This window comes from Zalophus californianus, chromosome 5, assembly GCF_009762305.2.
Source record: "Zalophus californianus isolate mZalCal1 chromosome 5, mZalCal1.pri.v2, whole genome shotgun sequence".
NCBI lineage: Eukaryota > Metazoa > Chordata > Mammalia > Carnivora > Otariidae > Zalophus > Zalophus californianus.
In genome coordinates this window covers 103,463,058-103,486,942 of record NC_045599.1, presented here as the reverse complement: position 1 = coordinate 103,486,942, position 23,885 = coordinate 103,463,058, and the positions used below count along the sequence as shown (strand labels likewise).

At 43.5% G+C, this 23,885-nt stretch overlaps 1 protein-coding gene and 1 long non-coding RNA gene across 8 annotated transcripts in view; one reads left to right on the top strand and one right to left on the bottom strand.

Moving 5' to 3' along the window:
- Window positions 1-23,885, bottom strand: part of ATP10B (ATPase phospholipid transporting 10B (putative)) — a 391,956-nt gene that overhangs the window by 21,879 nt on the left and 346,192 nt on the right. The window contains exon 23 of one of the 2 annotated variants that reach the window (XM_027606554.2): window positions 7,875-11,496. The exons of the other annotated variant lie outside the window; for it this stretch is intronic. Within the exon in view, the coding sequence (XP_027462355.2) occupies window positions 11,449-11,496 (48 nt within the window). The 3' untranslated portion in view covers window positions 7,875-11,448. Of the gene's footprint in view, window positions 1-7,874; window positions 11,497-23,885 lie in introns of those variants that run through there. 2 annotated transcript variants of the gene reach the window in all.
- LOC113929573 overlaps window positions 1-23,885 on the top strand; it is a 153,356-nt gene that overhangs the window by 6,548 nt on the left and 122,923 nt on the right. The gene's annotated exons all lie outside the window — the stretch shown is intronic.

Sequence of the window (23,885 nt, the reverse complement as noted above, 5' to 3'; positions counted from 1 at the left end):
ATAGGATAAATTATACATTTGCCCAACAGAGTTACACAATGGAACTTTGTCTTAGAAAAGAATTTAACTTTTTATTGATTGAATACAATTCAGTTTTCCTGGGCTCTACACTGGGGAAATGCTAATAATGGAGAAAACAGTACTGTTGATAAGTGTAAAGGGTCAGTGGTTAAAAATCCTTTGTATTGTTTTTGGTTTCTATTTTCTGACTGCAAATCTCATGAAGTTGACAAAATGACTCATAGTGCGGAGTACATTCTGGTAAATAGGAGGCAATTACTTTTCTGAGTTTCTCTGTCCCATTCTCCATTGTGGCTGAGAAATGATTCTGGCTGTACAGTTTAAGTTCATTTTGGCCTGGCTGCCTGAGCAGCCCAGGAGCGAACTACTGCCGTGCTGGAGATGCACACTCTGAGGAACCTGAGGTTGGAGGGTCTGGGTGACTCCATCCAGGCAGAGCTTCTGACAGTCCCTGTTCATGCAGTACAGTAACTGTTCAGAGTGCCTGTAGGGAGGTTGTCTGGAAGTTAGGTGGTCTTCACAATGAGAATGTGCTGGTTGGGCAGATGGTGGGAGAGTAGGAACAAGAGATAATCTTTCCATGGGCAGAGAGGAGTCGTTAGTTATAAGAAAAGCCTAGAATTTATTACAGTATAATTACTCAAGAAATGTTTTCTAATCATCTGCCATGTGCAATGCACTGCTGTTATGGGGTGGGGCTAAAGGGGTTGAAAATGTCATACCTGTCTCTGAGAAAGTCATTGTCTCACCAGACTTACACTGATGTATTCAAGACCTTGTAGGCTCCAGTGTTATATTGCGTGATTAGGTGATGGATATGCAGGACTATTTCTTGCCACACCAGCCCAGAATATTTAAAAAGTGCAATGGGGATCCCATTGCTTCCCTGCTTCCTCTGTCTTCTATTAGGGTCAACTCCAAATTCCTAAGCAAGGCCGATATGAAGGGCTGCCTGGACCACCCTTACTTCCACGCCATCCCTAATCTTGTTATTGGCTCCAGCAGAGGGGCCCCTGCCTGTCCCCACTTGTGCCTGGTCACATCCTATCTCAGAGTGTTTGAATATTCTGTTCCCTCTGCCTCAACACCCTTTTACCTGATCCTCACCAGACCACAGCCTGTTTATCTTTCAGAATTTCTTCTTCTTCTTTTTTTCAAGATTTTATTTTTTTAAGTAATCTTTAAACCCAACATGGGGCTCGAACTCACAACCCCAAGATCAAGAGTTGCATGCTTTACTGACTAAGCCAGCCAGGTGCCCCCACGATTTCTTCTTAATGTCACTTCTTCCTAACCAAGAGGTTCTTCATGGGATCTTGTGCTTTTCCACTGGTGGCACTGCTCACATTTGAGCTCACTTGTTTTGTATGATTGTTCCTGAGATCTTGGTCTCTCCCGTTATTTGGTGATCTCCATGGGGTCAAAGGCAAGGTCCATGTTCCTTTTGCTCCCTGCTGTATCTCCAGCATTTGTCCCAGGGCCTGACATCGAGTAGGTGCTCCATAAATGAATGACAATGAATAAATGAACAAATGAATGGATGGATGGATGTTGTGGAAGGAGAGATTCGCCTGGGCTGATGCAGTTGTCCTTTCAAAGCAAATGGTCTCTCCTACTAGGGCACTTGGCATGTTGTACTAAATGTCCCGTTTGTCTGCCCTCATGTACCCATAAGCTCCTAGAGGACAGGGATTGGATCATAACGATCTTTTTATCTTCAGAGTGTGGCTCACATGGAAACTCAATGGTAGTTTGTGGGATGAAGGATGCATTGTGCATGAATGGAGGGGGACTTACCTGGTTTTTTTTTTTTTAAAGATTTTATTTATTTATTCATGAGAGACAGAGGGAGGGAGAGAGGGAGAGAGAGAGAGAGAGAAGCAGAGGGAGAAGCAGGCTCCCAAGGAGCAGGGAGCCCGATGCGGGACTCGATCGCAGGACCCTGGGATCATGACCTGAGCTTAACCATCTGAGCCACCCAGGCGCCCTTATCTGGGTTTTAAAGCATGCTTGGGGATGAGAGGAAGATGGAGGAAAAGTGAATTGAAGCATCCACACAAAATAGCAGTAAGAGTTGGGAAGCAAACAAGATTAGGATTAAGGAAAAAAGCTGAAAACCTGAATTAGAAAAGTACTGGGTAGCCACCAGACACGGCTTGACAGGATGTACTCATACTACAGATCGGAGGGTGGGGTGGAGAAGTCACTTGGAATTTCCCCAGCCGAACCTAATGTCTGTCTTTCAGCTTGCTGTTCACCTCATGAACTTTAGCCATTCAACAAATATTCATCAAGCACCTATTCCATGCATTCCCAGTGGGGGGAATAATGCCCCCCAGAGCATAGAAACTGGCTATTTGGGGGGTGAAAAAAATCTTATTGTTTTTATATATGAAGCATAGACGTACATATGGCACATAAACAGTGTACAGTCTGTGGTATTAAAATTTCATAGTGGGGGCGATTAGGAAAATATGTCTAAAAAGGCTCTTTCAGGGGATGATAATGAAAAAGAGTTCTCGGGTTGAGAACCGACTGACTCTGCACTGAGCATTATCTGGTCAAAGTGCACACTCCCATGGAGTTTTCATTCCCGTGAGGCAGATAGATAACAAACAAATAAGTAACCAGAACTATCCCAGAATAAGAAATGTTATGAAGAAAAAAGGGGATGGAGCACATGGGAGTGAGGGTGGGCATGTTTGTGGTTATTTTAGCCTGGGGGTCAGGTGATCCTGATGAGGTGATACTTGAGTCTGAAAGAAGGGAGAGGTGAACGTGGCAAATATTTGGAAGAGGAGCATTTCAGGAAAAGGCAATAACCTGGGGGGAATCGTAACAGCAAGGAAGCCACCTGTGTGGGAGTGGATGAGTGAGGGATGGTAGGAATGAGCCTGGAGATGGGACGGGTCAGATCACACAGGTCCGCTGGCCATGCTAAGGGGTCTGGACTTTGCTCTGAGTGGGAAGGAAGCTGTTGGAGAGCTTTATTTGGGAAGTGGCATGATCTGATTTACCTGCTGATGAGATTCCTCTGGCTGCTCTTTGGGGGTAGACTGTAGAGGCAGGAGTGGAATGGGGCAGTGAAGAGGTGGTTGCCAGGGTTTAGGTGGCAGGTGATAGGGTTTTGGGTGAAGGTGAGGGGTTAGGGTCCCGTGTGCTGTGAAGGAAGAGCTCTCGGGATTTGCAGAAGGTTGAATGAGGGGTGTGAAAGAAATAAGTCAGATATGCCACAGTTTTAGCCTGGGCCCCTGGGTTCCATTTACTGAGCCAAGGTGGCCTGTAGGAGGAGGGTGTCTTCCTAGGGGCCGGTCTTAGAGTGAGGTCTTCCTTCCACCAGCTGCTGGCCCCTCCTACGTTTCGTTATTTTTCATCTCTATACATTGCCACCTTATTTTCCTTTAGGGAAGAAACTTTTTAAAATTTTTATTTATTTATTTTTAAAACTTCTCCAAGAGGCAGGCAGTGGGGCAGAATGGTTAAAGTGTTAGTTGGTGGGGCGCCTGGGTGGCCCGGTTGGTTAAGCATCTGACTCTTGCTTTCGGCTCAGGCTGTGATTTCAGGGTCATGAGATTGAGCCCCCTGTTGGGCTCTATACTCAGCACAGAACCTGTTTGAGATTCTCTCCTTTTTGCTCTGCCCTGCGCACCACCCCCCCAACTCTCTCTCAAATAAAAAAATGAATAAAATCTTAAAAAAAAAAAGTGTGTACTAGGGTGAGTGTTTTAACTGCTTACCTTCTAGTCTTACTTCCCTTTTTCTTCCTCTTCTTCCTCCTTGATTTTTTTTTTCTTGTCAAGTAGAGATGGCAACAGTATCTACTTCCTATGGCTTGTGAGAGTGAAGTCAGATTTGCATGTGAAGTGGCTTGTGTGGGTCTGGCAAACAGTTGTCAATTGGCAGTTATTATGTTGCATGGCTCCCCCCTTCCCATTAGATTTTTGGGCTGCTGGCTCTTGTATCTCAGGGTCATCCATGTTGGAGCACGTTAGGGTGAAGGTATCACTTTTTCTCCTTCCATGTCTTGGTTTTCCTTTACATAAAAGGGGGAAGCAAGACTTAAGAGATGAAACAGTGGAGTCCCTCCAATGCAGGTATGTACATTGTTTATTGCATTGTATTCTAAGTATAAAAGGCTACATTTAGTTGAGGGTGATAGAGAAGCCATTGCATGCCATCCAGGGAAGCAAGTGCCCAGTGGATCATCCCGAGTAGGTGGAATTGATGCTACAGCATGAGCAGTACAAGACGTGTATATAGTAATCACCAAATTGTGTGGATCCAACAAGAATAAAAATGCCTGGAGCTCTGGCTTAGGGCCATGCGTGAATGGAGCATGAAGCCTGGCGTGGAACAGGAGTGGAAGGCACAGGTGTAGCACAGCGACAGATATAAACAAATGTATAGAAGTATAAACAGAGATGAAAATAAGTGGCTGCCTCTTTCCTTCTCTGTATTTGTGACAGACTTTGTTAATCCATCACATCATTCATTCCTGATTCTGATATAAAACTATTGTTTATTGAATGCTTACTGCATGCCAGACACTGTGTTCTAGAAACATTACCTGGCTTATTCCCAGCAACCCAGTGACCTAGATCTATTATTATCCTTACAGAACAGGTGAGAAAAGTGGGTCTGAGAGAGGTCAGTCACTTGTCCAGGATCACGCAGCTGGACAGTGGCCGAGCTGGGATTACAACACTGTCAGCCAAACTCAAAAGCCTGTTCTCTGATTATTTTGTGTTACTACCTCTAGATATGCCCAGATGCTACCTCAGAATCTTTCTCCCTGGTAAATTCATTCTCATCTGCTTCATTAAGATTTTGAGATTCAGGTTCATATTACAGTTGACATTCATTTATTTGTTCATTCATTCATTCGTTCATTCACTAATTAAACAATAGTTTTGTGCATCTACCATATGCCAGGCACAGTGTTAGGTGCTAAGGATTCAGTAGTGAGTAGGACATAATCCCTGCTCAGGGATCTAGTTAGTGGAAGGATCACTTCTTGTTTACGACTCTCAGTGGGTAGGAAGACTCAGAATTTGTGTGATTTGGGACTAACATAGTTAGTCCTTCCTTTCCTTCCCTTCCCTTCATTGAACCAGAAAGTATCCCAATTGATGATGGAAATCAGCAACAATCTGAAAAATGAATTATGATGCCCCAGCATGCACCCTGGACCAAAATTGGGCCAGGCATCACCTTTTTCTGACTTGACTGATTAAGCTGTTTGATCTTGGGCCTCTATTATAATTCATGGTCAAGCAATGCTTTCTCATGCATTGTTCACTTTGCTCCTTCCAGCATCTGATTGGAAAGAGGAGGTCTCTGATGTGCGGAGAAGTTATGTGACTTGCCTACTTCTTGCAGTGGTAGGAGACAAGCTGGGACTAGAACCCGGTTCTAACTTCTAGCTCCTTGTTTTTATTATCTCATCATGCTAACATCTTAATGTCTTTACACTTTCTGTTTCCCCATCTATAAAATAAGGAAATTCAGCCACATGATCTCTAAAACTAACTTCCTTCTTTCCTTCCTTAACTCTGGAGTACCTACCATGATCCAGACATTATACTAAAGCACGAAGTAATATTATGGAAAATGCACACACACACACACACACACACACATCAAGGAAGTTAAAAGACAACTCACAGAATGGGAAAAAATGTTTCCAAATTGTGTATATGGGACTTGTATCCTGAACATAGAGAAATTGTTACAACTCAATAAAAAAGACGACCCACTTAAGAAGTTGGCAAAGGGGGTGCCTGGGTGGCTCAGTGGTTAAGCGACTGCCTTTGGCTCAGGTCATGATCCTGAAGTCCAGGGATCGAGTCCCACATCGGGCTCCCTGCTCAGCGGGGAGTCTGCTTCTCCCTCTGATCCTCTTCCCTCTCGTGCTCTCTGTCTCTCATTCTCTCTTTCTCAAATAAATAAATAAAATCTTTAAAAAAAAGAAGTTGGCAAAGGATCTGAATACACATTTTTTTAAAAGATTTTATTTATTTATTTTGACACAGAGAGAGAGACAGCGAGAGAGGGAACACAGCAGGGGGAGTGGGAGAGGGAGAAGCAGGCTTCCCGCTGAGCAGAGAGCCCGACGTGGGGCTTGATCCCAGGACCCTGGGGTCATGACCTGATCCGAAGGCAGACGCTTAATGACTGAGCCACCCAGGGGCCCCTGAATACACATTTTTTCAAAGAAGACATACAAATGGCCAGTAAGCACACGAAAAGATACTCAACACCATTAACCATCAGGGAGATGCAAATCAAAACCACAGTGAGATACCACTTTACACCCAGTAGGATGGCTATGATCAAAAGAAAGAGAATAACAAATATTGGTAAGGATGTGGAGAAACTGAAACCTCATACACCGCTAGTAGAGTTGTAAAATAGTGCGGCCACTTTAGAAAACAGTCTGGCAGTTCCTCAAAAGGTCAATCATAGAGTTACCACATGACCCAGCAATTCTACTCCTAGGTGTATACCCAAGAGACATGAAAACATATGTCTACACAGAAGATTGTACACAAGTGTTCACAGAAGCTTTATGCATAATAGGCAAAAAATGGAAACAACCTAAATGCCCATCAATTGATGGACAGATATACAAAATGTGGCATATCCATGCAATGGAATATTATCCATTCATAGAAAGGAAATGAAGTACTCATACATGCTAAAACACAGACAAACTTTGAAAACATCATGCTAAGTAAAAGAAGTCAGCCACAATAAGGAAATCACTTATTGTATCATTTCATTTATTTAAAATGCACAGAATAGGCAAATCTTTAGAGACAGAAAATTAGTGATTGCCTAGGGCTGGGGGAAATGGGGAGTGGCTGTTAATGGGTATTAGGTTTATTTTGGGGATGATGAAAGTGTTCTGATGATTATGTTGATGGTTGCATTCTCTGTGAATATATTGAAAACCAATGTTATTGTACACTTTAAATAAGTGAATAGTATGGAATGTGAATTATATCTCGATAAAGCTATTATATATATGTTAAAAACCCTAGCATGGTCTCTGCCCTTGTGGAAAACATAATCTTGCTGGGAAGATAAATATTAATCAAATAATTATACAGAGAGATTTATAGTTACAAATTATGGTAAGTGCTATGAAGGGAATGAACTGGATATTATGAAAGAGAATAGCAGGAGGCTAATGGGGGTTAGCAAAGAGGTATTAGAAAAACTGTAACATTCAGGTGCTCCAGCAGAGATCCCCAAATAGCACTGGCTTAGAAGAGGCAAATGTTTAATTCACGCTGGTGCGGTAGTGCAGGTGTACCCAGTCTAGGGCTCATATGGAAACCATACAATTTTTAAGGATCTTCTAACCTGTTGCTCTTTTTCTCCCTTGGAGGGGCTCTCCACCATGTCTACAGTCTAAGCAGTGAGAAGGAGAAAAGAGGCACAGGAAGGCTCATCACTTCTGCTCAGAGCCAGAACTCAGTCACACAAGACTGGGGTGTACCGGGTGTTCATGGGCCCAGACTAAATTCTGGGGTTCTATTACTGTGAAAGGGGGGAAAACAGAGGTTGGGTGAACGGTTAGCAGTCTTTGCCATAGATGGTCTCTCTGAGGAAGTGACATTGAAGGTGAGAACCTAAGGATGAGTTGCTGTTAAAGAGAGGGAAGAGTTAGGCAAAGGGGATGACGTATGTCAGGGACAGGAAGCAGGAAAGACCAGCTACAGTATTTAACGCTGTTTAATGATGTGCATGTCTACCACACCCATCCCTCCCAATGCTTAGAACTTCTGAGTGCCGTGACTTGACCTGGGTTTACCTGCCTTTTTTCTCTCGTATCTTACAGGGCTGGGGCTGGCCAGGACTGCAAGGAGGGGGGCTTCGTGCCGACTCTAGAAGGCCGGTGTGTATCCTCAGCTTTGAGAACTGAATTCCATGGGTTGTGTCAGTGTCAGACCTGTGAAGTTCAGTTCTTCAGCTGGGATATCTCTGTCATCATGGACTCAGGGATCCTGCAGACAGCAGACCCAAGGGTGGCTGAAGAATTTGGAAGACTGGAGACAGAAGGGCAAAGTCTCAGACTCTGAAGGAATAGGGAGGGGGGGCTCATGGGAAAAGCACACATTCAATCACGAGAAAACTTGAGTTCTATGCTGAGCAGGGTTCCAGCTAGCTAAACGAATGCTCTCTGCAAGTCATTCTTATTATGGCTACTGCCACTACTAGTTTACATATATTGATTACTTATGACGATCCAGGTACTGTACTAAGGACTTTACATGCTATTATAGAAGACTCTTGGGGAAAATCACCAATGAAGCTTGAGACACCTAGCACTGCCATGCAATGGTATTTTTCTCTCTTCATGGGATCAGACAGTATTAATAGAATGTTACAGTTATTCTTTAGCATGGATTGCTGAGAGAACTAGTCTCTCTTAAAGATGAGACTTACGGGTACATCCCTCTTATGGTCCCCCTGTCCCTTTACTTGAATCTCTACTTCCTTGCCTTCTATAAATACATTAGGGATACATTGTGTCTTTATATTCCAAGCAAGGCAAAAATAGGTTGTAATTAGATCTTACCAGGATCCCTAGTTTCTCCCAGGGAAAAGGGATACAGAGGTTCTGAAGGCTCCCTCCATTTGCTGGCGTGGTTAGCTATATTTTGTGGGTCAAGCTCTTCTGTTGTCTTCCTCTGTCACCAAGTCAGTTAGGTCTATTCTGAGGCTCAGGTTTGCTATGACAATGATGACAATTTTTACCTTTAGGCAGAGGGCTGGGACTGTATAAATAATATCTGGACTTTCATTAGGTTTTAGATCTGATGGGGAATAAGGAGTGTTCTTCATCTCTTGGAAACTCATCTTTGATTCATCGCTGTCTGTTGGTGTGCTGAAATGTCCGTCTCTTTATAGCCTACAGAATGAAAGTGTGGTCTGGCCCAGAGAGGAGAGGCACGCACAAAGCATGTGCATTCTCATATTGGCTTCTCAGTGACACTGAGTCAGTGATACTTCTTGTAATCACACAAAGCCTCATTTGGAAAATAGGGACTAAGTAGCAAAAGGATATTGTATAAAAATGTGTAACTACATTCATGGATGTAAGGGGTTGCTTGGTTGTTATGAAAGCCCCCTGGCATGGGTGTGGAGCCTGAGTGTGCTTTCTGGTTATACCGATCCTATCAAGAACCTCCCCCACCCCTCTCACCCTGCCCACTTCCGCCTTTTGCTTACTAGACCCTTAGTCAGTGACTCATTCCTGGACCAGAACGTTGGTGAAGGTCACCTGTGACCAGAGATCAGTGTCCTTAGACCTAGACTGCTGGACAAAATCCAGAATTTACACCAGAAGCTCCACGTGCTCTGGGTTTCAGACCATCTGTGCTGTGAACATGGACTTAGACCCAGAACTCTGATTTACTACAAAAGTCTCATCCTTACTAGAGATGAACTCTTCTTAAAGTAAACCTGAGAAATGAAATATGAAATACACACAGACACATACACATGTGTGTGCACACACATGCACTGAAAAATAGCATGGTAGGTCTGTGAGTAGTGGGTAAATGTTCACTATATATAAACTGTTTCATTTCCTAATTTGTATTAAGATTCCATTAAGTAATACATATCCTGAGGAATTTTGAGGTTTTATTTGTTTTGTCAAAACATATTTTGTATAAGTGGAAAAAGCAGGTCACAAAATAACTTAGATTATATGACTCAACTTATGTAAAATTATAAATGTATATAGGAATATGTGCATTGAAAGATGTACATGAGTTTATTAACAAGGATCATCTCTGGGATGGTGGGAATTGAGATGGGTTTTCTATTCTTTGTAGTTTTCTCTATTGTTTGATTCTTATACTGAGCATATTTAATTAAAACAATAAAGTTATTGAAGGAAATTTCACACACAATTATGATGGCTCTAGACAGTGCTAGTGCTGTGCATTTGTTGGAAGTTATGTTGCAGAGGTGTGCCATGGAAGACTAGAGAGAGGTTCCTGATGTGTTCAGTGAAGAAGGTAAGCATAGTCCCATATACAGTGTGATTTTTTTTCAAGAGGAGCTGTGTGTGGTGTGTGTGTGTATGTATGTGTGAGTTCAGTGGATTATGGGTGGAAAGGTAGCAGGTGATTTTCTTTTCTGCCCAAATAAGAAAAAAAAAGAACCCTCAATGTATGCGCTGCTTTCCAAGAATCCATCCACAGTGTAAACCAGTGGTTTTTCAAAGTGTGTTCCCTGAACAAGCAACATTAGTATCACCTGAGAACTTGTTAGAAATGTAAATTCTCAAGCTCCACCCAAGACCCACTGAATAAAAAATTCTGGGAGTGGGGCACAGCAATTTCTGTTTTAACAAGCCCTTTGGCTGACTGATGCACACTGAGGTTTTCGAATCATGGGTGTCAGTCAAGGGACATCCCCACTCCACTCCACAGGAACGCAGCTGATGTTGACGCAAAAGATGCTGTCCCGTTCCTACATGTGTGTATACAGGTATTCTGCAAAACTTATCTCCGAGAGATGAACAGCAGGACCACAAAATCTCAAGGTCCTTACCAATGATCTTTCCAGGAGGGAATAGATCTCTTAAGTTTTTAAGCTACAAACTTTAAGTGCATGAAATCACCTGAAGAAGTGGTTAATTAAGGCAGATTTCTGGGCCATTCCCCTGACCTATAGACTTGGCATCTCCAGGGTACTGTCATTTTAACCATCACCCCAAAGGGCTCCCATCAAGGAAGTTCTAGGAAGACACTGAGCTTTTGAAGGCTTTTCAAACTTCTTTCTTTCTCTCTCTTTTCCATGTATCTTATGTTTCTTCTTCCCATTTTCTCCTTTCCCTCCTGCCGTGATTGATGGGCTCTCAGAAGCAGATTCATCATCCTTTCCGCTCTGTGCTCGGGAGAGAACAGGTCAGATGCTCCTGGAGAGGTGCTTTGGGAGTAATAATAGTAATGGAAGCATTGATTTGCCATCCTCAAATAATAGGGGAAGGTCATGATTTATCAGCTCACATTGATGAAACACAATGGGAAGCTGGACACGCTGCTCAATAGCTGCTTCATATTCATGCTGCGTGGCTGTGGAGACACGTGATTCAGGAACATGGTGGCTTCCTAAATTCTCCCAGTAGTCAAATCTTGGTTAGTTAAGGTGCAGATTCCCGCTTAGGGTTCTCCAGAAAAGTGGTATCTCTCTATATGGATGATAGATAGATAGATAGATGATAGATAGATGATAGATAGATAGATGCTCCCGTTGATTATGGAGAATGGCAATTCCCAAGATCTGCAAGGTGAGTCAGCAAACTGGAGACCTAGGAGTCTGAGTCTAGAGGCCTAAGAACCATGAGAACCAAGGTGCAGTTCTAGTCCGAAAGAGCTTGAGAATTTACATTTTTAACAAGTTCTAATTCCAAAGGCTCAAGATCCAAAGAACTGGTGTTTCAGTTTGAGTCTGAAAACAGGGAGAAACCAATGTTCAAGTTCAAGAAGTCAAGGAGAAGGAATTCCCTCTTACTCCCAGGAGGTCAGCATTTTTGTTTCTTTCAGACTTTTTTTTTAAGGTTTTATTTTTATTTATTTGAAATAGTGAGAGGGCACAGCAGAGGGCAGAGGAAGAGGGAGGAGCAAACTCCCCGCTGAGCAAGGAGCCCGATGCGGGGCTTGATCCCAGGACCCCAGGATCATTACCGGAGCTGAAGGCAGATGCTTAACCAACTGAGCCACCCAGGCACCCCTCATTCAGGCTTTCAACCGATTGGATGAGGCCCACCCACATTAGGGAGGACGATCTGCTTTTCTTAGTCTACCAATCCCAATATTAGTCACATCTATAAACCTCCCCACAGACACACCCAGGGTAATGTTTGACCAAATATCTGGGCACCCTGTGGCTCAGTTAAGCAGACACATAAAATTAACCTTCACAATTTCTTTTTCACATATATTTTTTTCACATCTAGACTCTCTTTCTCTCTTTCTTTGATAGTATTTCAGAAAGGTAGCTCAGAGCTTGGGTGTCTGGGTGCTTAAAGAGTCTCGAAAAATGCTCTGATGGGTGAATAGAGAACCAGGTATCTTGCTCAGTTGCCCTTTGCTCTTCATAGCTCTAAGGTGTTTTGGGAACAGTTTTTGAAAAAACTATCTTGCTCCTATCTCCTGGGGCAGCTCTTTGAAGTAGAAGAGCTAACTGATTATTCTTGAGAAAGTACAGACAATGTAATTACAACTTTCCTATAATAGGTGTTTACAGGTGCCTTATATATAAGGAAAGATATTATCTCTACTTTCTAGAGGAGAAAACTGAAGCTCAGGGAGGTTATATACCTTGCTTAAATTTCACACACTGTTTAGGGTCACAGCCAGGATGTTAAGGCTGTCTAATCAGAGTCCATGTTTTTTACCAAAGTTTGAACTGGGCTTTACAGTTTAGGAAACACTTGAACACGCATGGTCTTTGTGGAGCACAGCATTCCCCAGTGAAGTAGATATAATCATAATTTTAGAGATGGGAAAATGTTTTCAAAAGGTTATGTAACTTTTCTGCTCCCTATGTCATACAGCTAGTAACTGGTGAAGCTGGGCCTCAAATCCAAAATTTCTATAATAAAAAGATAATTTTTATTTAAAAAATTCATAGGAATACACACAAACTTAGAAGGAGGGAAAGAAAAAAATCCCCTGCCTCTATTTCTCCAATGTGACTAAAAGGAGACCAGTATACACTGAAGCCCACTCTGACTTATTCCATTGCCTCTGTCTTTGGTAAGCGGAGTGAGCCTTTTTACAGGACCAATTTCACCCTCTGGTGCACAGTCATACTTTAAAATATGTTAAAATTACATTGTTGGTAGCTTTTAAGAAACCATAATGTATTTTTGCTCTGGGTCCTGTGATGCTACTAAGACTGGTCAGATTCCATTTGTCTCTGGGCAATGAATGTGTTTCTTTGTTTTAAAAATGAAATTATTTTTCTTTTTTTTAAAAGATTTTATTTATTTATTTATTAGAGAGCGAGCGAGAGAGAAACAGCGTGAGAGGGGAGAGGGTCAGAGGGAGAAGCAGGCTCCCCGCTGAGCCGGGAACCCGATGCGAGGCTCGATCCCAGGACTCCAGGATCATGACCTGAGCGGAAGGCAGTTGCTTAACCAACTGAGCCACCCAGGTGCCCCTGAAATTATTTTTCTTATTAAATAAATAATATGAGTTTACTGCAAAGAATTTTGAACACGCAAAAAAACCATAAAAAATTTGTATTGCACAATGATTATGGTGTCCCCCCCCCCCCAAATTTGGAAAGTGCAGAATATCATAAAGGAGAAAAAAGTTATCTATAAGCTTAGAGATTGCCATTTTGGGTTATTTCTTTTTCATTTTCACTGTTTTTAAAATACAATTTGGATCATCCCTTAAATGTAATTTGTGTGTCTGTGTGTTTTTTGTTATTTTACATTTTATCATAAGGATTTCCCCATGTCCTTCTGTGGTCTTTACTGTACACTTTAAATGGCTGCATATGTAGTTCATGGAGTGAATGTGCCTTCGTTTACATGATCATTTCTCTATTACTGGACATTTAGGCCCTGCACCTCCTGACTCCTAATCTCCCACATTCATCTATCTATCATCTATCCATCTATCTATTATCTATCTATCTATGCCACATACCTGTCTCTATTTCCTTTTAGCTTTTTGCTTACATTGATTCAGGCATTGTGATGGCATGAGGAGCATAAAACAATGCCTAGTAGCTTATTCATGAATACATAATGATGCTAGTGTTCAGGATTTAATATGGACCAAACTCTATTTCAAGACTTTGAATACATTCTCATTAAAGCTTCTGCCTCTCACAATAATAGATACTGTTATTATTCCTATTATGCAGATGAGAATACAGAGGCACAGAGAGGTTAAGATAAGTATCAGAAAGAGTCCCTGGGTGGTGCAGTTAAGTGTCTGACTCTTGGTTTTGGCTCAGGTCATGATCTCATGGATCATGGAGTTGTACCCTGCTTTGCTCCATGCTCAGAGGGGAGTCTGCTTGAAGATTCTCTCCCTCTGCCTTTCTCCCCCCTCTCAAATAGATAGATAAATCTTTAGGGAAAAAAAAAGTATCAGAAGGCACTCATTTGTTTTGAGCAAGACATCTAGCTCACAGAGTCTTATGCAAATAGGCATTTGTTTTTTCTCATCTAGTCTGAATATGGGCATTTATCAACATTGGTTTGGAGGCTCAGTGACATCAAGACTGCTGTCACTGTAGTCTTGCCCTCCCATGCCTCTTGGTTTTAAAAATGGCTTTGATGGCTCTGGACATTCCATCCCACTTGAGGGCAGAAAGAGTGGAACAGTTGGTGCTGACTGATCACGTCCGCCCCTTTTATCAGAAAAGCACATTTTCTTCCCAGAACTCCTTCCTTTGCCCAGCAGAATTCCACTCATGACTCATTGTGTTATATGTGACCTCTGCCGATTGCAGAAGACGCTGAAATTTTCCAACCTGTGGAGTGGAAGTTGACTAGAAGAGAGGGATTTGGTAAGGACCATTGGGTCAGCCAACCAACAGTAGTCACCACAACATACTTGCCAAGGTTAAGTGTTTGTCTTATTTGACCCAAGAGCCTATTTCATACAGGGGCTAACACCCATCAGCTGGGAATTGCTGTTTCTCACATCTCTGGCCCAGACCAGAAGTGGCCCAGAGCCTGCCAAACCTCATCTCTCACTGACTATAACACCATCTAACACATGCTAACATTTTTCATCAACATTAGTGTCACTGCAAAGTGCCGTTAAAAGAGAAGTGGTTTCATACATTATTTATCTGCAATGTGTCCACCGAGTCATTCTTTTGCTGAAGAGCTGCCTCCTTGGCATTTATAAACTGGGTAAAAATCTACAGCTCACTGGGTTTGTATCCTCAGGTTGTGGTAGAAGGAGGGGGGGATCCGTGAGCTGTTTGGGCTGAAAAAAATCTTTCAGCCCTGGGCACAATAATTAAATGCCTGGTTGCAGGTGAGCCGTGTGAACAGTACATATTTTGCAGATGATGGCTATATCTTACTTCATGAAAAAACGGCATTATTGAATTAGTAGGGGCCCCCCAAAGTATCATTTATTAACACCTTTCAGTTGTGGTTCATTCTAGAGCAGAAGTCTAAAGTAGCAATTTGCAGGAGTGTTGTGTTCAGGGCCAGGGCGGGGGTGAGTGACATGGCTGGAATGCCATACTGAAGGAGGTGCTTGCCTTCTCGCAGTCATGCAGCACCTCCCCTGCCCCAGCTTTGCTTCACCCTCACTAGCTGTTATAATTTAGAAATTGGAAAAATTATGCAACAAAGATTTTTTGATCATTTCTATGTGCTGGGTACTCTTCTAGTCACTATACAGTGAATATAGTAATGAATAAATTGTCATTACTATCCTTATGGTGCTAACATTGTTGTCAAGGAGAGATTTTGTATAGAAATCTAGGTTTCTGGCTTCTTGAAGTATCAGAAGAACTGGCAACTCTGGACTGGCTTTTCTTCATGACAACTATCACTGGGATCCGGGGAGCTGGTGCCTCCTTTTCTAGATGTGGCATGAGCTCTGTAGTTCATCCTACGCCCCACCACTCCCTATTGTCATCTGATGCTCAGCGTCTCCCATGGAGAGCATACCACTATTATTATTATTATTATTATTATGGCCATATTGCAGATGAGGAGACTGAGGTTCAAAGAGGTAAAGTGATGGGCCCGAGGTTTTCTAGCTATAGATGGTGGAGTGGGATCTGAACCCACTTCTATGTGACGTCAGAGGTTGAAGATTTTGCTCCTGTGCAGAGCAGTGATTCAGGAGGCAGGAACACAGAAATATCACCAAGTAAAACATGCAGCCCATATAAGATCAAATTAGAGAGGTGTGTTAGCAGGAAACAGATGGCACCCTCAAATTAGGATAACTCAAGCAGAGTTTCATAAAGAAGCTATTTACAAAGGCGTGGGCAGGGTGTAGGGAAACCACAAGGCATAGCTCAGAACCTCAGATTAGTAATAGCAGGGCTCCATTACCACTGCTATGGCAAATGAGGGGGTGGGTTTCTGGGATTGGGGACATAGGACTATTCACTGAGAACTCCAAATGAAGCCAGCACTTGGGGACCCAAAAGGGAGGGAACTTGGAGAATAAACCTCCCAATCTCACCAAGTGCTCTCTAATTCTTCTTGTTGATCTCCTGCCAGTGCCAGACCTAACTGGAAGTCAGAGGGCCAGGAGCCCATTGATGCACTCCTGCAGGTCAGCCTCTGGGGGTACAGAGCAGGATGGGGAAGAGAGAAGAGGAGCAAACGAAGGCATCTAGCACAAGGGGCAAGCCAAAGCCAGTTAAGAAGTTAAGATAACTGAATTCAAGGTCCAGCTTTGATGGTGTTGGGGAAACAGTTTCTCTTCCTCATTCTCTTTCCCTGGCAGCCTTGGTCAGCAACCTCCTCTACCAGAAAAATTAATTCCATGTCAGAGAGTCCTCAAGTTTGTAACACGTAGCTTCAGACTTTTATCTTGATGACTTCCCAAATGGACAAAAGGCTGAACCATGGAGGGTGGTGGTACCCTCTTCCAGCTTTTCAGAGGATTGGCAGAGCACATTGAACCCTACCTGTAGGAAGCTTTATTTTAAAACATCTAAGACAGGTCTGTCTGTTTTTAAATTTCTCCTCTAAAATCTATTCAGCTTAATCCTCCTTGTCAAAAACCGTATATCCTGCTAAACTGAGCCATAAATTACCGCCACTAAAAATCATTTGCTTGCTTGCTTTTAGAATTCTCACTTTCTGAAATCAACTGGACCATGGCTTGGGATTTTCAGTAGAGGTTTTTATGAGTATTCCTTTCAGCATAAGTAACTGTAACAAAATCAGGAGCACTTTAGGGGACACTTTGAGATTCAAATCGTTTATAAACCTAGTATACCTGGCTCGGAAAAAATGTGCTTCTGAGAATATATGGGGTGGGGGTGGGTGGGGAGGGACAGAGTTGCTGGGTAAGAACACTCCTAAGAGGAGCATGGCATCATAATTAATTTAGGGAGTAGTGTGACACCATGGTACCTACAGCCTCCCTCTTCTTTTTGGGGGGAGGCTTATTAACAGAACCCCAGTATCATTCAGAACAGACAAGTCACGTGCCTCAAAGAGGGCTGGCTTCTCCAGTCCCAGGGAGCAAATCATTTGTCCATTCTGAGCTCAATGACCTCATCACATTTATTAGCCATTGGATTAGCAGGGGGCAAAGAATGCAATTCTGACTAACAGGATGTGAGAAGTCTGCTGTGGATGCTTCTAGAATAGGTTCTTCTTAATGCTAAAAAGAGTGACATAGGAAGAGAGCCTCTTTTTTCACTGGATATTATCATAGCTGCTTGGGATGCCTAGAGCAGTGGCAGCCAGTTAATGATGTATAGGGGGCCAGGTGGCATGCTGAGGATGGAGGGCACAAAGATGCCTTAGGACATCATAAGTCAGTCAATCACTGAGGTAACCAACCCTGGTGCTCCCCTACCTCATGTCTGTGTATGTGAGACAGTGTGTTTCTTGTATTATTGCCACAGATACAGGAGGCTCAGATCTTTATGCATCACACAGTTGCATGACATTCAGGAGTTGAAGGGGAAGATGAACGGATGACTTTTTTTTTAAATTTAATTTAATTTTATTATGTTATGTTAGTAACCATACAATATATCATTAGTTTTTGATGTAGTGATCCACAATTCATTACTTTTGTATAACACCCAGAACTGATGATTTTTTAAAAAAGATTTTATTTTATTTATTTGAGGGAGAGAGAGAGAGAGTGAGTGAAGGGAGAGGCAGAGGGAGAGAAGCTCAAGCAGACTCTGTGCAGAGTGCAGAGCCCAATGCGGGGCTTGATCCCATGACCCTGAGATCATGACCTGAGCTGAAATCAAGAGTTGGATGCTCACTTAGCTGAGCCACCCAGGCATCCCAGGAACTGATGATTTTGACATATTGTTTTCCTAAATTTTTTTTGATTCCAAAAATAATATACAAATGTAAAAATTCAATCAAAATGGAAATATTAAGAATAGAAACTGCAAGTCTCCTATAATTCTTCACCTCCTACCTCCACACATTAATGTAATGTTAAGAAAATAAGATCAGAATAGTCATACTTAGCATCTTGGATGTCTTTTGTATGAATACACGTAGATCTACCTCCTTCTTTTTAATAACTGTGTGATATTACAAATATGGATATATCATACTTTTAAAGACCTAATATAGGTGCTTTTAAACAATGTGACCCATGGGTAACTGTATTCATGAACCCCCAATCTCTGCCATCAGTCATCAACAGCAAGTTTTGCCGTCACTCAGAGAGGCACACTCAGGGAGAAGCTGTGTGGCCCAGCAGAAGGGGCAAAGGATCTGGGTCAGGCAGATTGGGGCTGGGATTCAGCCCTATGACACACCAGCTGTGTGATCTTGGAAAGTGATTAAACACTTTATGTCTCAGTTGTCTAATCCCTAACAAAGTGGGGGGGGCAGATAATAAACCCTACCTCTTGAAATTGTTGTAAGGGTTAGAAATAATGTATGAAAGCATCTATTGCCCAGAATGGTTGTTCAATGAACAACAGCTATTATTCTAAGAAAGGAGCCTCCTCCATGAAATAGTTTAACTATTTTTGGTTATCCTCACTGTGGATGCAACAGACAAATACCCACATGCACTTGGGAGTCTAAAATAATTTTCTGAAATTATTGAGCAGTTGTCCCCCAAAAGGTGAAAAGTAGGTCCATCCATGAAAGCAAACAGTCGAAACTCTCCATTGTGTTAGTCCTATGCAGAAGATGGCATAAACATTTAACCTCCATTTCATGGGCAGAGGCTTGCAGACAGAGTGTGAGCAATTTATCAAATAGGCTGGAAAAAGACATCATTCATAGTAAGATCTCAGTAGGCTGGAGTGACAGGCGGAATTAAACAAGGTGAGCTTTATTAAGAAAAAATGTAAAATTTAACCGTTTGGTTTCTTTCTTTTTTTGGTATAATATGGAATGGGAGAAATGTGACTTAATAGCAGGTATGAAAAAGGCTTAGGGGTTTTATGTAGCTGAAGTTCAATGTGAAGTCAGGATGTGATCCATCCATCTGAGCAAGCAAATGTAATCTTAGCTCTCATAAAGAGAAGCAGCAAATTCATAATAAGGAAGGTGATGCCTCCACTTACTTTGTCCACATCAGATCACCTGGTCTAACACTAAAAGGGCAAGTAACGGACATATAGGCTGAGGCTTTTTTTTTTTTTGCATGCCCATGGCAAATAAAAGCCATTAATCATATTGCATGGAGCTCGGCTGTAACCTCTGAGTCCGTCTCAACATAGTTTGTAAAGCAGCCAATATTTTTTGAGTGCAGTTGGCATGCAAAATGAAATGTATTGGTAGCCAGCAGACAGCAGGCTACTCCTATGATCTTCTAGGGGGCAGCCCATACTTCTATCATATGGTCCAACCTTTTACCAACCACAACAGATTGGATATGGACCCAAGGGCTGCCAATCTGCAGGCTGCATTGAAGAGCTTTATCCAAACTGTAATGAGCTCGCCCAATCTGATGATTTCTTTGGGGAATTTGAACTTAGGGGGTGGGTGGGTGGGGAGAACAAAGCAGGCAGCTGGTGACAGTCCCAGAAGCTCAAATGTTCATGGAGAGAGGCAGTGCTAGAGGCCAAGAGGGGGCATAAGGAACAGAAGAAAACAGAAGCAAGAATGAGGAAGCAGAAGCTATGAGGTGGAGACAATCTACAAGGGGAGAGGAGATAAAGAAGAAGTGGCAGCTGCAGGAACAGTGGAAGAAGAGGCAGAGAGCTAGACAAAATGGGGAGACAGATTTCAGGGCAACAGAAAGGAGACTTTGCAAGCAGGTAAGTGTGGGTGGAGATTGGTTTGGGCCGGGTGGAGAGTGAGCTGCTCATCCCTTGTGGTATTCAAGGAGGGGCTGCATGACCGTCAGTTGGTAGATATTGCAGAGGGTTGCAAAGTCCACAGAAGAGAGAAGAGGAGATTGAAAGGGGAAGTGTGAATTAGGAAGGCTCTGTAAATCAGGAACAGCCATTGAGGCCTGGCATCCTAGGTCTCTCATTGCCATGGTGACAGGCGGTAGGGAGGTAACAAGTCAGTTGTGCATCTGGGAGCCTTAGGTGGGGCTTCTTGCCATTAGAGGCACACCCACCGTCCTGGTCTCTGCCATCAAACAGATCCTAGCATCTAGAATGGGGATCCCACTTTGGGATTTGCTTATATCCTTATCTCTATATTCTTGCCCCTCATTAAACTGTCTTAAGCAAAGGCAGAGACTCCAATATTGGGGAAAACAGGTGGAGGCTATCTGATCACTCACTCAAACTTCTTGGGACAGGCAGCTGCATCTAGGATAATGAATACCGATGGACAGTTGTATTTGGTGGGTAAGAGTGTTGGTTCTGGAGTCAGAATGCTGGATATGTACTTGCATGCCTTTGAGCAAGTTACCTCTCTCTGCCTTATTTTTCTTGTCTTTTAAAATGAGATTGATACTAAATGTTATAGGCTTGTTTTAGATTGGAGAGACTAGCACTGTGCCCAATCCTTGATGAGCACTCAATATATTTAACTATTATCATTACTCTTACTGTTATGTCTCATTGAACTCCTGAAGTGTCTCTGAGAAGAGTAGAGTAGGTTTCTAGATTTAAAAACCCCATTTTACAGCCGCAGCAACTGAGGCAAAGAGTGGGTAAGACCTGGGCTGGTATCACACTGCTTTGGCATTAGTGTTAGAATAGAAATGACACTTGGTTTTTCTGACTTCAAGTGCCCAGGACAAAGACAAATTTAGTATGTATGTTCTAGAAGGAGGAACAGAACTTATTTTTTGAAAAGGCGTATATGCATGTGAGAAACATTTTTCAAAAAGGTGTGGAGTGGTGGAAAATACATCTCCATTCTTCCCATGGCCCTAACCTCCGGTCTTCTGGTCCCTTTCTGCTAATGGATTCTGGGCATCCTGCAGGAGCTGCTTCATGCCTGTACAAGCCTAGTGTATATAAATTTCTGGGTGCTATTTCTAAGGCCGCATGCTGCTCCTGCCTCCTGTTCTGGGCATGTGTGTGTGTGTGCACGCATAGGCAGGGCAGGCAGGGCAGGCAGGGCAGAATTTATGAGGGCAGAAGTGGTGGTCTGGGGTCTAAGCTTGCCCTTGGAAAGAGAGGCCAGCAGGTCTTGGGCAGCACCAGTGATAGACCAAGGCCAGTGTTGGGTGGCTGCCTTCTGCCACCTCGGGACTGGGGACCTTTGAATTCTCGATGCTGCTCAGCAAGGCACAGGAATGGGACCTGGTGGTGTGAATGCTGGGCCACTTCCCTTTACTCTGAATCTGGTTTTTATTCTCTTTCTTAAGGTGCTGCCATTCTCTTGCTCATTCCAAGCTGCCTGGAGAATCCTGATGGGGGAATCCTAGCCTCCAAGCTGCTGTATTATCAGGCCTGGGGCGCAGGACAGGTGTAGAGATGCAGGTCATGGAGGTGTAGGTCATGGGCCCAGGGGCCCCATCTCCTTGCCTCTTCTTCATTCTCCTGGGGGGAATAATAATAATCTTGTCATTTCCCAGCTTCAAGAAACAGTTTTTGTGTTCGAGAAACACAAAATTATTATTACTACTATTATTTGACTTCTAGAAGACATTCTCTGACATACACAGAATGGCCTTGACCGTGACCTATCCAGAATAGCCATTTTGTTTGGGAGACAAGGGATGGGCCAGTCGAGAGTGCTAGTTCTTTCTGGGGTGCGCGGGGCCAAGCAGAGAGACGCTCCTGAGATGAGACCCTCCCTGTCAGGGCTGGTTCTGCAGAGCAGATTTCCATGCTTCCTGGTTTCTGGTTCTCTCCAGCCTTACTCTTTGGTTTCCCCTTTGCCCGGCCTGGACTTTAGAAGGCTTCTGGGGGAAGGCCTTGGTGTGCTGCTTCTCTGAGTTTCCCTCAGCAGGGCCCTACATCTCTGACACCTGGCACTATTTAAAAACATTTCTGCCAGTCAGCTCCTTGCTGGCCTATGCTGGCCTGAGTGTGTCCATACATGGGGAACTCTCACTTCCTGAATTTCTCCATTTCGTTCTTAGATGGTTCTAGAGAGAAGAGCAGAACTGGAATTTATGGCCAGCGCTGTTTGAATTACAGCTACTAGGCTCTTGCGCTCAAATTCCTCTTTCACTTAAAAATCCTGTAGGTTTCGCTCTCAGGGTCTCTGGGTCTTGAACATTTCTCTTGGGGTTAGGTTTCCAGTGGCCTTTCTAAAACTTGGGTGGGCTGAGCCCATTGCTCCTGGGAAGGGGCATAAGTGTAGGAGAAATCCATTTGTCATGAGAGTGAGTCAGGAACGGGCAGGACAAAGTGACTTTGAGGGTCCTGTCCTTACACATTTGGACTCCACATTCTCTCATTCTATGAGGAAGTCAGAGTCGGTGATTTGGGGGCCTTATTGCCAGTGTGAGGAGAACAGGCTGCAGAAGTTAGTGTCCTGGGATGAGCCCAGCAGCTTTCCTCCTTTGCTCACTTTGCCTCTCTCTTTCCCCCAACAGTTTCCTGCCTGGGGCGGGGAGAGCCAGCCACCCGAGCTCCTGAGCCCTGTTATTTAAAATTCAGCCGTCACCATGGCAACCTGCATCCTGCTCCATTTCAACCAGAGATACAAAGAAGCAGTGAAAGGGAAAGTTTAATAAGATTTTTTTTTTAATTTTTTATGAATCTCACTGACAGTGTCCATCTTTTTGGGAAATAGAAATGTTCCATTTTAGTGGCATTATCAAAATGCCATTCATTTTATGCCCCTTGGCTTCTGGAAGGTCAGCGTCACAACTTGCTTTCTATGGGCTGCTAACGTCACCCCTTCTCTCCCTTTAGAGTGGGTGAGGGTCTTATTTGGCCTTTAGGCTTTTTCAAAGGGTTTGGAGTTGGGCTCACTCTAGGGCATGTCTAGGGCATGTCTCCCATCCCACTTCCCTGGCATCGCATCAGAGTGATGTCAGGGCACTCGAAGCTGCAAACGTCTTTCAAGATCCCTTCCTCTGCAGTGCCATTTCTGTGTTTGTCTGTCTAGCAACTGTACCCGCATTCTGAGAGTGTTTCCCCGATCACCTTCTGGGGTGGTGGGCTTCTGGCTGTATCAATTGTGTGATTCTGGTGGGGCCCAGAATTTCACCTGACTACAGCGATGAGCACCAGTGGGGGCAGTCTTGGGACTTTTCTCTGATAACTGTTGAGAGAAAGTCCCTCTATTTTTCTGCCAAGGGGTGGAAAGCCTGGAGCTGCTGGAGACCCCCATATATAGGGAACCTGCCCACAAGGGGAGCAACGCTGAGGGAAGCAGAGCTGAAGGATGGAGAAGAGAAACCAGGCTGAGATGATGTTGCTCAATATCCTGGATTGAGTCAACCTTGAATCCATAGCTTTTCAGTTTCATGAGCAATATATATCCCCTTTTTACTCCCCTTAAGGCAGTTTAAGTTGGGTTTTCTGACACCTGAAAAACCAGTGACTTTGATGTTACATACCCCAAGATCCTTAGTTTACAAATGGGACAGTGGAGAGCCCATGCAGGGAGGCACCATCCAAGGTCACACAGAGAGGCGGCTCCGAAGGTCAGTTCTCCTGATGTCCTCACAGACTCTTAACCTGCTTGGCCTTCAGTTCTCAGGCAGATTTTCCTACTACAGCAGAGACAAAAGCTGAGCCTGTGGAGGCTGATCGTCAAAAAGTGTAATTATGGTAGCACCAGACTAGCTACCCGCCCCAAG